This window comes from Lagenorhynchus albirostris, chromosome 20, assembly GCF_949774975.1.
Source record: "Lagenorhynchus albirostris chromosome 20, mLagAlb1.1, whole genome shotgun sequence".
Classification (NCBI taxonomy): domain Eukaryota; kingdom Metazoa; phylum Chordata; class Mammalia; order Artiodactyla; family Delphinidae; genus Lagenorhynchus; species Lagenorhynchus albirostris.
Genome location: NC_083114.1, coordinates 7,418,366 through 7,432,249, shown reverse-complemented (window position 1 = coordinate 7,432,249; position 13,884 = coordinate 7,418,366). Strand labels below are relative to the sequence as shown.

Here is a 13,884-nt window from a genome sequence, read left to right as displayed (position 1 = left end):
GTCTATTGACTGTTGACTATTGTCAATAAAAAAGCAAAAGCAGGCATTTGGAAAAGAAATCATGATGGGTAGGGTGGGGAGAACCACCTTATGTGCGAGGGGTTCACGGATGGGCTGGATTTGATCTCAGAGGCTGACCTGGAGAAGTTTGGCTTGATCGTCAGGGGAAGCACTTTGAGTCGTTAGAGATTTCCGGATTCTTGAGTTATTTGTGGATTCTCCAAAAATCCACACACGTTTTGTGGTGAAGACACGTGACGGACTGTCTTTGGGAAACGTCTGCTGGTGTCCTTTTGCACCCTGATGGGGTGCTCCACTTCCCTCATCAAAACCTCCCACGCTGTAGGAATAGATTACATTTTGCTTATTTATTCCACTGTGGTTGGATATTGGGGTTGTTTCCGTTTGGGGCTATTACTAGTAGTACGGCTATGACCATTTTTGTTCATGCCTTTCTGTTGTACGTACGTCTGCATTTCTGTTGGCTGTTTACCTGGGAGTGAAATTGTTGGGGTGTTTGTGTGTTTATTCGTCAGCTACTTATTCCTTTACACTTTAAGTTACTGTTCTATCAAAGTAGCTAACACAGTTCCTGGTGTGTCCCAGGCTCTTGTTACGTATTTGAGTGGGAATAAATATGATGATAGAATTTTTTTTTAATAAATTTATTTATTTATTTATTTTTGGCTGCGTTGGATCTTCATTGCTACGGGCGGGCTTTCTCTAGTTGCGGCGAGTGAGGGCTACTTTTCGTTGTGGTGCGCGGGCTTCTCACTGCGGTGGCTTCTCTTGTTGCGGAGCACGGGCTCTAGTCACGTGGGCTTCAGTAGTTGTGGCATGCAGGCTCTAGAGCACAGGCTCAGTAGTTGTGGCGCCCAGGCTTAGTTGCTCCACGGCATGTGAGATCTTCCCAGACCAGGGCTTGAACCCGTGTTCCCTGCATTGGCAGGCAGATTCTTAACCACTGCGCCACCAGGGAACTCCCCTGATGATAGAATTTTAAAGCGGCAGGTGGTTTTAGATTGTCATGGACTCCAACCCTCTGGTTATTATGGTTTATGTATCAAATTTTGGTGAATTATTCCTCCACGTTCAGCATTTTGGCTCCCAATATCTCACTATTAGACAGAAGGCTGATTGCACCACTGCCCCCTGCAAATCACAGCGGTCTGATTTCCTTAGGATCCGCTCTGTGTTGGCGTACTATTTCATGCATTATATTCTGACTCACCCTGTCTGGGCGTTTCTTTTCCCTTCACATTTTTATGACTGCACATTTAGGGTAGTGTCTGGTGAACAAAAAAAGACATTCCTTCCCCAGCTTGTCCATCCCCCATCAGCATGAGCCACTGACAAGCTCATAAATCCATCCCAGTTCTGTCCAGAGGCATAGGACCTTGGGCCATTTCTCAGTTCTCCCAAGAAGAAATGTGTTTCACACCCCTTAAGGAGGCAACTTCAAAAGATGGCCAACTTTTCAGCAGGGTACTCAGACAGGCGTCAGGCATAGCTCCAGAAAACTCCCCAGAGAGACAGAGAGGGCTGGGATGGGAGGAGAAGTAATATTGCAGAATAACTGTCCTCCAGACCCTTGCAGGCATGTTACTTATCTCATCTACTCATTCAGAACTCTGGGAGAGGTGAAATGATAGCCCTTTTACCAAGGAGAAAGCTGAGCCCCGGACGTAACGACGTAACCAGTCACAAGCTCACCTGGGAAGTAACCGGGCTGCACATAGACCCGCTCCCTCCGGCTGCCAGAGTCCTGGCTCTGTGGCTCTTAGCTTTTGCACAGCAAAGGAAACCATAAACAAGACCAAACGACAACCCTCAGAATGGGAGAAAGTATTTGCAAATGAAGCAACTGACAAAGGATTAATCTCCAAAATATACAAGCAGCTCATGCAGCTCAATAACAGAAAAACAAACAACCCAATCCAAAAATGGTCAGAAGACCTAAATAGACGTTTCTCCAAAGAAGATATACAGACTGCCAACAAACACATGAAAGAATGCTCAACATCATTAGTCATTAGAGAAATGCAAATCAAAACTACAATGAGGTATCATCTCACACCAGTCAGAATGGCCATCATCAAAAAATCTACAAACAATAAATGCTGGAGAGGGTGTGGAGAAAAGGGAACCCTCTTGCACTGCTGGTGGGAATGTGAATTGATACAGCCAATATGGAGAACAGTATGGAGGTTCCTTAAAAAACTACAAATAGAACTACCATAGGACCCAGGAATCCCACTACTGGGCATATACCCTGAGAAAACCATAATTCAAAAAGAGTCATGTACCAAAATGTTCATTGCAGCTCTATTTACAATAGCCAGGAGATGGAAACAACCTAAGTGTCCATCATTGGATGAATGGATAAAGAAGATGTGGCACATATATACAATGGAATATTACTCAGCCATAAAAAGAAACGAAATTGAGTTATTTGTAGTGAGGTGGATGGACCTAGAGTCTGTCATACAGAATGAAGTAAGTCAGAAAGAGAAAGACAAATACCGTATGCTAACACATATATATGGAATCTAAGAAAAAAAATGTCATGAAGAACCTAGGGGTAAGACGAGAAGAAAGACACAGACCTACTAGAGAATGGACTTGAGGATATGGGGAGGGGGAAGGGTAAGCTGGGACAAAGTGAGAGAGTGGCACGGACATATATACACTACCAAACGTAAAATAGATAGCTCGTGGGAAGCGGCCGCATAGCACAGGGAGATCAGCTCGGTGCTTTGTGACCACCTAGAGGGGTGGGATAGGGAGGGCAGGAGGGAGATGCAAGAGGGAGGAGATATGGGAACATATGTATATGTATAACTGATTCACTTTGTTATAAAGCAGAAACTAACACACCACTGTAAAGCAATTATACTCCAATAAAGATGTTAAAAAAAAATTCCAAATTCAAGGCTATTCCTTTTGGACACTGCCAGAGCCTCCCTTCCAAAGGGAGCATTCCCTCTTGGGGTCTGAATATAATGGTGATAGATTTGAAACCTGTTTGAGAAGCTCTGAGATGGTTGAAAATCCAGCTTTATTTTACTGTTAATACTAAGCCCGGGGCAAGATCAAAATCCAGCACGTAGGCTTTCAACAATGATTGGTACTAACTCCTCTCCCCACAAGTATGTGGGAGACTTTTTTTTACTGTCAGAATGAGTAGAGGGCATGATTGGCATTTAGTCCCCAGGGGGCAGAGATGCTAAATGTCTTGCAATGCTCAGGGGTGGTACCATGTGGTACAGACCTGTCCTTCCCAAAGCCAGCAGTCCCCTGTAGAGAAACACTGATAGCTTGGCACCTTCATCCTTCTGGTAGCTCTGGTTATGGGGACCTCATAATAACGAAGGCATTTTAGAACAAAAATGAACAGATTCAAGTTTTGTGGGGTATGCAACTTAAGTAATTGGGGATGGGTATTGGGAGAGGCTCTGTAAGAAGAAGGACAAAGAAATACCTTACTTTTTCAATTGTTATAAAAACATGACCATGTGAAAAAATTGCTAAAGTCCTTTGCAGAGGAGGAGCCCTGAGACTAAAGCGTTTCGGTGTCAGTGCTCCTGATGGTAAATTTCCTCTATGGCTTTATTGAGCCTCAAAGGTTTTGGTTTTCTTTTTCAGTGCTTTCCAAATAGTATGTTGTTTCAGTTTTGATTTCCTCTTTGATCTAAAGGTTATCTGGGTGTCAAGTATTTAAGAGGTTTTGGTCACCCTTTCATTCTTTATGTCTAATTTTATGGCTGGTGATCCAAAAATGTGGTTTTCAAAAATGATTCCCTTTTTGTGATAAGTAACTGCGTGATGGTTATTTTGTCAGTGTTGTGTGTATACACAAAATAAGGTACATTGTCTTCTGAGGAATGTGAGCTTTATTAAATTAGGTGGGTTGATTGTTGCATTCACTTTCCCTATGTCTTTTTGTTTTTTAATTGATGTACAGTTGATTTATAATGTTGTGTTAGTTTCTGGTGTACAGCAAAGTGATTCAGTTTTAAATATACATATATATATGTTCTTTTTTATATTCTTTTCCATTATTGAATATAGAATAAGATACTGAATATCGTTCCCTGTGCTATAAAGTAGGACCTTGTTGTTTATTTTATATATAGGAGTTTGTATCTGCTAATCCCAAACTCCGAATTTATCCCTCCCCACCCCCTTTCCCCTTTGGTAATCATAAGTTTGCATTCTCTGTCTGTGAGTCTGTTTCTGTTTTGTAAATAAGTTCACTTGTGTCATATTTTAGATTTCACATATAAGTGATATCATATGCTAGTTGTCTTTGTCTGACTTACGTCACTTAGTATGATAATCTCTAGGTGCATCCATGTTGCTGCAAATGGCATTATTTCATTCTTTTTTATGACTGAGTGGTATTCTATTGTATATATGTACCACATCTTCTTTATCCATTCATCTGTCGATGGACATTTAGGTTGTTTCCATGTCTTGACTATTGTAAATAGGGCAGCTGTGAACATAAGGATGCATGTATCTTTTCAAATTAGCTTTTACTCAGGGTATATGCCCAGGAGTGGAATTGCTGGATGATATGGTAGTTCTGTTTTTAGTTTTTAAAGGAACCTCCATACTGTTCTCCGTAGTGGCTGCACCAATTTACATTCCCACCGACAGTGAAGGAGGGTTCCGTTTTCTCCACACCCTCTCCAGCATTTATTAACTTTTTAACGATGGCCATTCTCACCAGCGTGAGGTGATACCTCATTGTAGTTTTTTTTTTTTTTTTTTGCCGTACGCGGGCCTCTCACTGCTGTGGCCTCTCCCGCCGCGGAGCATAGGCTCCGGACGCGCAGGCCCAGCGCCAGCGGCCATGGCTCACGGGCCCAGCCGCTCCGCGGCATGTGGGATCCTCCCAGACCGGGGCACGAACCCGCGTACCCTGCATCGGCAAGCGGACTCCCAACCACTGCGCCACCAGGGAAGCCCTCATTGTAGTTTTGATTTGCATTTCTCTGATAATTAGCGATGTTGAGCATCTTTTTTTTGCGGTACGCGGGCCTCTCATTGCTGTGGCCTCTCCCTTTGCGGAGCACAGGCTCCGGATGCACAGGCTCAGCGGTCATGGCTCACGGGCCCAGCCGCTCCGCGGCATGTGGGATCTTCCCAGACCGGGGCACGAACCCATGTCCCCTGCATCGGCAGGCGGACTCTCAACCACTGCACCACCAGGGAAGCCCTGCTTAATGCTTTTAATCATAAATTCTACTTTGTTTGAGATGAATAATTCCACCCCTTCTTTCTTTCTTCTTGCTTGCATTTGCCTGGTGTCATTTTGCCCTTCTCTTTTACTTTATAAACCTCTCTTTTTGAGTTAGTTTTAAGTGGTTTCTGAGAAACAGTATGTTGCTGTGTTTTGTTTTGTTTTTTAAATGTAAAAAAATTCAAAGCCTGTCTTACAAGGGAAACTTCAGTCCATTCATACTTAAAATCAACTACCAAACTTGATTTCGTGTCATTTTATATTTTTTTGTACATTTTCTCATAGAGATTTTTTTTTATTTAAGTAAAGTTGATTTACGGTATCGTGTTAGTTTCAGGTATACACAGCACAGTGATTCAGTTATATATATATATTCTTTTTTTAAAAAATAAATTTATTTATTTATTTTTGGTTGCTTTGGGTCTTCGTTGCTGCGGGTGGGTTTTCTCTAGTTGCGGCGAGCGGGGGCTGCTCTTCGTTGCAGTGCGTGGGCTTCTCTTGTTGCAGAGCACGAACTCTAGGCACAGGGGCTTCAGTATTTGTGGCACATGGGCTCAGTAGTTGTGGCTCTTGGGCTGTAGAGCCCAGGCTCAGTAGTTGTGATGCACGGGCTTAGCTGCTCTGCGGCATATGGGATCTTCCTGGACCAGGGCTCGAACCTGTGTCCCCTACATTGGCAGGTGGATTCTTAACCGCTGCGCCACCAGGTAAGTCCTATATATATATTGATATAGCTCCCTGTGCTATACAGTAGGGCCTTGTTGGTTATCTATTTGATATATAGTAGTGCATATACATTCATTTCATTAAAAAAATATTTCTATCACCGATTCTTTTTTCTTATTTTTACTGATTTGATCATGTTGCTGTGTGTTCCCTTTTTTCCCCTGGTTCAGTGGGAAGTGCTTTTCTTTCCCATCTTGTTAATTCTTACCTCATGCTTCCCTATATTTAAAATCAAAGGCATTTTCCAGTTATCATATGGATACGAGAAGCCTGCTGTTTCCTGCGAGTCATTCTGTTTCATCACTGCCTTTTCTCTTTTCCCTGATGAGACCTTTTAATGCTTCCGTGTCATTCCCCCCAAATGAGAGCTTTGAGATGCTTTCCCAGGCTGTCTCTGGTCTGTTTCAACAGCACCCCCTCGTCAGTCCCCAGTTCTTAGATTTTGCTGAGATGGTTTCCAACTCTGTTCCAGACTGTAATCAGAATTACTCTTGCTGTCCCTTTCCTGTCCCAAACACACCAACTTAACTTCATGTAACACATCCTAAGACCACCTGTCCCCTGTGAGGATGGATGGTACACGATTGCACTGGACACCGCTGTCTGTCTTCTTTTCATCACCTTCTGTCTTCAGGTCTCGGTGCTGATTTTTAGTGTTTGGTCAGAATTCTTTTCAGGTATGCATAACATGCTCTTCCTCTGCAGAGCCAGAAATATTTTCTTTTCCCGGGGAGTGAATGGCAGATTGACTGGTGAAGGGCTCTTGGGTTGCAGTCCTTTTCTTTCGGGCATCTGTGGATGTTTTCCCACGGCCTACGAGGCCCCAGGGTTGCAGGTGAGAAGTTCTTCTTTTTCACATGAGAGTCACTTGTTCTTTCTGGCTGGAAGCTTTTAAAATTCTGTCTTTGAACTTGGAGTTTAGAAATTCTACCAGAATATCCCTGGGTCTGTGTTTTTTCCTCAAACCTGCCTGGGACTTGTGGAGGCCTCTCCTTCTACAGATGCAGACTTTTCTTTAGGGAAATGCTGTTTTTGTTTAATTATTGTCTTGCCTGCTTTTCAGATTCCTATTATTTGCCTCTTGGGTCTCCTAGATCTGTCCTCCAAGTCTCCTAGCTTTTCCCTGTGATTTTCTATCGCTTTGTCATTTTGCTCTATGGCATGAAACATTGCTTTCACAATTATAAAATTTGTGAAATTTACCAAATGTCATAAATTTCAAGATCGCTTCAGGCCACTAATTTGAGTCTTAACAGTGACCCTGCCTGCCTTCAGTTCATTTACTGAATTTTAAAACCTGGAAGTCACATTCTTCAGTCTCCTGTTGTTCTGCACTTGAATCTCCTTGACAGTTTTATTTTGTCTCTTTTTCTTTAACGGCTCAAAAGGGCCTGTTCTGATGGTTCTGTTTATTCTTCTTTTTTTTTTTTTAAACAGAGAACAGGAGTATTTATTTTTAAATTTATTTGTTAATTTATTCATTTTTGCTGTGTTGGGTCTTCGTTTCTGTGCGAGGGCTTTCTCTAGTTGTGGCAAGCGGGAGCCACTCTTCATCGCAGTGCATGGGCCTCTCACTATCGCAGCCTCTCTTGTTGCGGAGCACAGGCTCCAGACGCGCAGGCTCAGTAGTTGTGGCTCACGGGCCTAGTTGCTCTGCGGCATGTGGGATCCTCCCAGACCAGGGCTCGAACCCATGTCCCCTGCATTAGCAGGCAGATTGTCAACCACTGCGCCACCAGGGAAGCCCCTGGTTCTGTTTATTCGTATTCTCTGACTGCCAGACCCCCTTAGGTGTGTTTTTATTTTTCTGTTTCTGCCTGTCGGGGCTTCCTTCCACCCTCTCCTGAGTGGCTGTGGTTCTTGGAATGATGGACGGGGCAGTGGCCTTGGCTCCTGAGACAACCTTTACCCTCGCCAGCCTTGTCCTGCCAGCTCAGTCACAGAAGTGGACAAGGCTCAGCTGTTCTGTGCAGCTTCTCCTCACTTTCTGGGGGACCCGAGAAAAGTTTAGGGGTCAAGCTTGCCCCAGGTTGCACTGTGCAACCAGAGACAGAGATGTCTGCAAATACAGGTTGGGGCTTAGAAAATGAAGGCCCCTAGTTAGGGCCCTTTTCTCCCTTGGTTACAGCCCTGGAGGCCTCTGCTGCTTCCCTGACCTGCCGAGCTTGCCTGTGCCTCAGGGCCTTTGCACTTGCTGCTCCCTCTGCCTGGAACCTGTTATCCCCAGCTCTCCACGCAGCTTCCTCCCTTCTCTCAGGTCTCTCCTCACTGAGGACCCTCTATTTCCCCCTTACCCTGTCTTCTTCCTCATCCTAGCTCTTATCTCTACATCCCATGGGATGTATTTTTGCTTTTTCGTCAAGCCCAATAAGGAATAGGCACGTTGTACTTTATCCATAGCTGTATCCCCAGCACTGCAAACAGTCCTTGGCACCCAGCAGGCTCTCATTAAATATTTATTGAGTGCGTAAGTCGGGGACACCCTTGACGGGACGAGGAAAAGTCTTATCCTGTTGCAGGTGGGCTGAGGATGGTGAGAAGAGCCCCCACCCCCTGCTCACAGCACACATAGTGAGGCCAGGTCGGTGACCGATTTCATTAGCCCAGGAGAAAAAGTCACAGAGGAGCAGATGTGGCATTTCCCAGCGCAGCGTCCACCGGCTCCAGGGCCCCTGTGTGGTGGGGTCTGGCTCCCAGGCTGCCCCGGAGCCGTCTGTGTGAGCAGGGCTCTGGGGGACCTGGGAAGCTCCTGTGTATGCCCTGGGGCTTATACAACCTCAGGAAGCACTTAACCATTCATGTCCCCAATGTGGCTTCAGCTTCTAGGCCCTTCCCGGTTCTCAGGCCAGACTCGGGGTGAGCAAGGCCACGGATTCCATGGTGGGAAAGGAAGCATAGCTCAGGGGTCTCTGAACTCCACCTCTGCCTCTAGCTCCCAGCATCCCTGGAGGTCTGGCTCCCCAGGGGAAGGGCTTACCATCCCCCACCCTCCCCCTCCCCCAGAAGCAAGGTACTCGGTGAACAGTAAGTGCTGCATCTGCTTGGGTGCTTTCCCATTCATTTCTCCTCGTAGCCAAAGCGCTCGCTCCCTCTCAGATCCAACAAACAGGATGAAATAAAATCATGATGGCCAAGGTGCTTTCTCGCTGCATCTTGCGCAAGAGGAGCTGGGCGCTGCTGGTCACCTGTGTTTCGCGTGACATGAGCTGCTGCCTGGTGCTGGGTGCCCGGGGAGAAGGATGGAGAGCGGGTTAAGGCCGTGGCCAAGCCATCTGCCAGCTGCCCGGGCTGCAGGCTGGGCCTCCCGTTCTGAAAGGCTGAACGTCACCGCTTTGTGACTCCTAACACAAAGCTGCTCTTTTTCTGCCCTTCCCAGGGCTGTGGACCAGGAACAAAACCTTCCCACGTGTCTCAGCCCCCAGAACGGTTTTTTTTTTTTTCTTTTCCTTCCAAGGTGTGGGAATTTAATGATGGAGCAACGACGTCAGTTGGGACTGGAATTACAGAGTGTTTGGGGTGAGATTGTGTCTGTGGATGGCTAATCTGAAGAAGTACTTTAAAGAAAAAGAAAAATACCGAAGATTATCTGTGAAAAACCTGAAAGGCAAGATCCTTGGAACCTCAGAGATGCTATCAGATGCCTTGTGGAGCTGATGGGCCTTCCACGCCCTCGCCTTCTTGGCACCTCTACTGGCTGACGTCTGTGCGCTTTCCCTGCCGGCGCCTTGGGGACCCCTTGTACCTGCTCCTTTGACCTCCTGAGCCCCCCGCCTGTGCCTCCAAGGACCCTGGTCCCTCTCCATACAGCTCAGAGGTTGGCTTTGGTGGCTGTGGTCCTGGCTCATTTTGGAAGCTGACACGTGCTCCGTGATGAGAGTGGAGAGGCTGGTGCCCTTGACCCAGGCTGACTGTCCTTGTGCCACGTGGACTTCAGCTGAAGATTTCTTTCTCAGTGGTGGCAGGCATCTCATAAATCAAGTGTCTTAATGGTACAATGGCCAATGACTTTTTAACTTTTTTTTTTCTTTTTAATTGTGTTAAAATACACATAACAGAGAATTCCCTGCCTGTCCAGAGGTTAGCACTCTGCTCTTTCATTGCCGAGGTTCCCGGGTTCAATCCCTGGTCGGGGAACTAAGATCCCACAAGCCAGGGGAGAAAAAAAAACCAACCAAAAACACGTACCAGACTTTGTTTGCCATCTTAACCATCTTTAAGTGTACAGTTCAGTTGTATGAAGTACATTCACATTGTCGTGTGGCCTATAACCACCACCACCCCTGTAACTCTTTTCATCTGTAAATCTGGAACTCTATACCTGTTCAACACCAACTCCCTATTCCCTCCTTCCCCAACCACCTTTATACTTTCTGTCTCTCTGATTTTAGCTGCTCAGAATACTTCATGGAGTGGAATCATATAGTATGTGTCTTTTTGGTGACTGACTATTTGGGGTCCCTTGAGATTCCATATGAATTTTAGGATGGGTTTTTCTATTTCTGTTCAAAACCTCACGGCGATTTTCATAGGGATTGCATCGAATCCATAGATCGCTTTGGGTAATATTGGCATTTTAACAATATTAAATCTTCCGATCCACAAACACAGGATGTGCTTCCATTTATTTACGTCATCTTTCGCTTCTTTTGGCAATGTTTTCTAGTTTTCAGTGTACAAGTCACCTCCTTGGTTAAGTTAATGCCTAAGTATTTTATTCTTTTTGATGCTATTGTAAATAGAATTTTTTTGGGTAACTGATTGACTGTGTCTTAAAAAAAAATACACAACCTGGGTATATGTCTGTTCCCTTTAGAAATGTTGAGATTGAGGAAAGAATTGAGAAGAAAATCAGAAATACACAGCACCCCCATGGTTCCCTCTACACCTTCTCATCTTATTTATTTAAGTATGGAGTATTTATTTCTCCATACTTCTTTGTATGTTTACACATGCACGCGTCATGCATATACACACACATCTACACATATACGTGTGTATATAGTTTTGCAAGTTGGATTACTCTGTGTTTTTCTAGACTCTATTTCGCCCTTAGCAATATATATCAAAAACATCTTTCTAACTATATACAGATGTTGCAAAACACACAATGGAGGTATAGCTGGCAGTTCTGAGAGAATTAAACACACAATACTTTTCTTTTTCTCTTCTTTTCTTATTTTTAGCCCTTTTACTTTTTAGCCCTCTTACTTTTCTTTTTCTCTTCTTTTCTTATTTTTAGCCCAAGGTAGAGTATCTGAGACTTGTGCACTGGATACGTACAAGCACCTAATTTGACCTGAAAAGGCAGGGACTTTTGCTGAGCGTTCTGTTTCACGGCCCTATATAAAGATGAATGAAAATGATGTTAAATCTTAGGCTAGCTGCCTCAGAGACGGAGTGTTCTCGGGAGTCTGCACTGCCTGGCATGCAGCTACCTGCGTTGGCGCTGGCTTGCCCTGTGGCTTCACATATATAAATGGGTTCCGTGGAACAGTGGGTACGAACAGGGATGCTCCCGAGGGCAGGAACCATGATGTGTTGTTCGCTGCTGTGCCTCCAGCACCCAGGACAGTGCCTGATCCCTCAGAGGCGCATGGTCAGTGCTTGTTAGACAGGCTGGCCTTGCAGCTACTCTTAACTGCGGCCGGAGGGATGCTAGGGCACTGATGCTCTTGGTGTCTCTTTCAGGAGGCTTGGAGTCCAGGCCTTTGGCACGGGGTGTCCAAGGCCGCAGCATCAGCATGAAGGTGCCCACCCCTTCCCGAGCCAAGCAGGGGACCTTCAAGACCATGCCCCTCCGGTGGTCTTTTGGCTCCAGGGAGAAACCCCTGGGTGCATCCGTCGAGCTGGTAGAGTACTTGGAGTCCAGACGGAGACCTCGGTCCACGAGCCAGTCCATCGTGCCGCTGCTGACGGGCACTGCTGGTGGGGATGAGAAGTCAGACGCCACCCTCTCTGCTAAGGGTGAAGATAGTGGGCGAGCCGGCGACAGAGTGCTGGCCGAAGCGCCCTGCCCCTCGGGCCACCCCGGCCGCTTCACAGTCCCTGGCAACTCAGATGGCCCGAATGCAGCAAGGAACCTCAAGGAAAACGCAAGTCAGGATATCAGGCTGCCCAGACAGTGTGACCTGCCCCTCACAGTGATGTCCTCAACGGACGGCGGGAAACGAGCCCGGCCGGAGGGCCAAAGGACCACAAGCTGTAAGGGAAGTGGCCTGGCGGGGAGCGGTGGCCAAACACCCTCCCCCAAGAAGGCTCCCAGCGCTGCGACGTTATCTAGAAACAGTGCAGACAGTGGCCCAAATACCTTTGGCAAGATGAGGGCTAACGTGGAGAGAAGGGACCCCGTGACAGACAGATTCCCACAGGGAACCCTCCCCTTTCTGAGGTCTGTGTTTTGGAAGAGGGAGAGCAGGAAGAGTGACAGGGCAGAGGTGGTGAGTGGCAGGCAGAGCCCAGCTGTGAATGAGCGGGCCCGGGGCTCGTCTCCATCCCTCAGGATTCGAGAGAGCCTGGCCAGGGGCCCCGCCAGCCCCCTGGAGAGGGACGTCCGGTCAGCGCCCAGCTCTCTGCGCCTCCCTCGCAAGGCCGGCAGGCTCCCGAGGGCCACTGCCCTTGGCACGTCACAGAGGAGTGTCCCCGGGGAGCAGACTTCTTTCGGCACCTTGCCAAAGGTGAAGTACCACACGCTCTCCTTAGGTCGGAAGAAAACGTTGCCCGAGTCCAGCTTCTGACGGTGTGTGTTCCAGTGACGTGTGGAGCTGGCATCCTCGTTGACCCTGCACTGAGCTGCACCTGTAGGCAGCCTGTGTTGAGAGTGGGATTTGGGGAAGACAGTTGTCTTGTGACCCCTGAAAATAAAAATGTTTTGGTCTCCGCATCTAGATTTCCAACACCTAATTCCAAAAGTACCTTGTTGGCTGCCTTTATGCCACCAGACCACAAGAGGGCTTTAGTGGGTCAGCATAACCATTTCGAGGCAGGAACTGCTGTTTCGTTTAAATTTCAGGGCCTGAGTACTTTTACTAAGGAGTGATCGGATGTGGGCAAAACATAGAGCATAACTCTGTGAGGAAGCCTCGTTAATAAGAATCTTCAGTATCAAATCAAATATTGTTATTGGTTTCTCCTATTTAAACTTTTTTTTGGGGGGAAATAGCGGACTTAACAGGAACATCTTCTTTTCCTCTTGACGCTTCTGGGGGATAAAGTATTAAGGATGCCAAAAAAAAAAAAGGGATAGTGACACTAAAGCAGGATTCTAGGATAATGAGGTGGGAGAGAAATGATTCCGATTTTAGGAAAGTATTTAATATATAACAAAATAATTGTATTAAAAGTTTTTCAAGGTATTTAAAAAAGATAACTATTTTGATACTGGGAAAAAAGGAAGTTCTTTTTTAAAAAAAAATTATGAGATCTATGTACAATTTTAATAAAAGCTCATCTGTGAAACATACAAATGACTGTCTGAATTATTCAAGTTGGACAAATGATCTTGTTTTGGTTCTGCTGCATAAACTTAGCTCATTGCTTTTTTTTTTTTTTTACCATTTAACCATTTTTTAACATTGAAGTATAGTTGATTTACAATGTCATGTTAGTTTCAGGTGTACAGCACAATGATTCAGTTATACAGATAGATAGATGATAGATAGATGGATAGATAGATAGGTATATTCTTTTTTAGATTCTTTCCCCTTATAGGTTACTACAAAATACTGAGTATAGTTCCCGGTGTATACAGTAGGTCCTTGTTTGTTATCTAACCTCGTTGCTGTTGATATCAGAAAGCCATCGATTGAGTTGTCTCTGAGAATTTTAAGTACTTTTAATTAAAATGATTTGCTGTTCTCTAAGGAAGTAGAAGTCTCCCCAGGTCTCTCTCTGGAGGGCATGTACTTTCAAGG

The 13,884-nt window shown here is 45.7% G+C and overlaps 1 protein-coding gene across 2 annotated transcripts in view; it reads left to right on the top strand.

Moving 5' to 3' along the window:
* USP43 (ubiquitin specific peptidase 43) overlaps positions 1-13,378 on the top strand; it is a 62,279-nt gene extending 48,901 nt beyond the window's left edge. For both annotated transcript variants that reach the window (XM_060134263.1, XM_060134262.1), the window contains exon 15: positions 11,663-13,378. In XM_060134263.1, the coding sequence (XP_059990246.1) occupies positions 11,663-12,708 (1,046 nt within the window). In that variant the 3' untranslated portion in view covers positions 12,709-13,378. The remainder of the gene's footprint in view (positions 1-11,662) is intronic.
* The last annotated feature ends 506 nt before the right edge of the window (positions 13,379-13,884 follow it).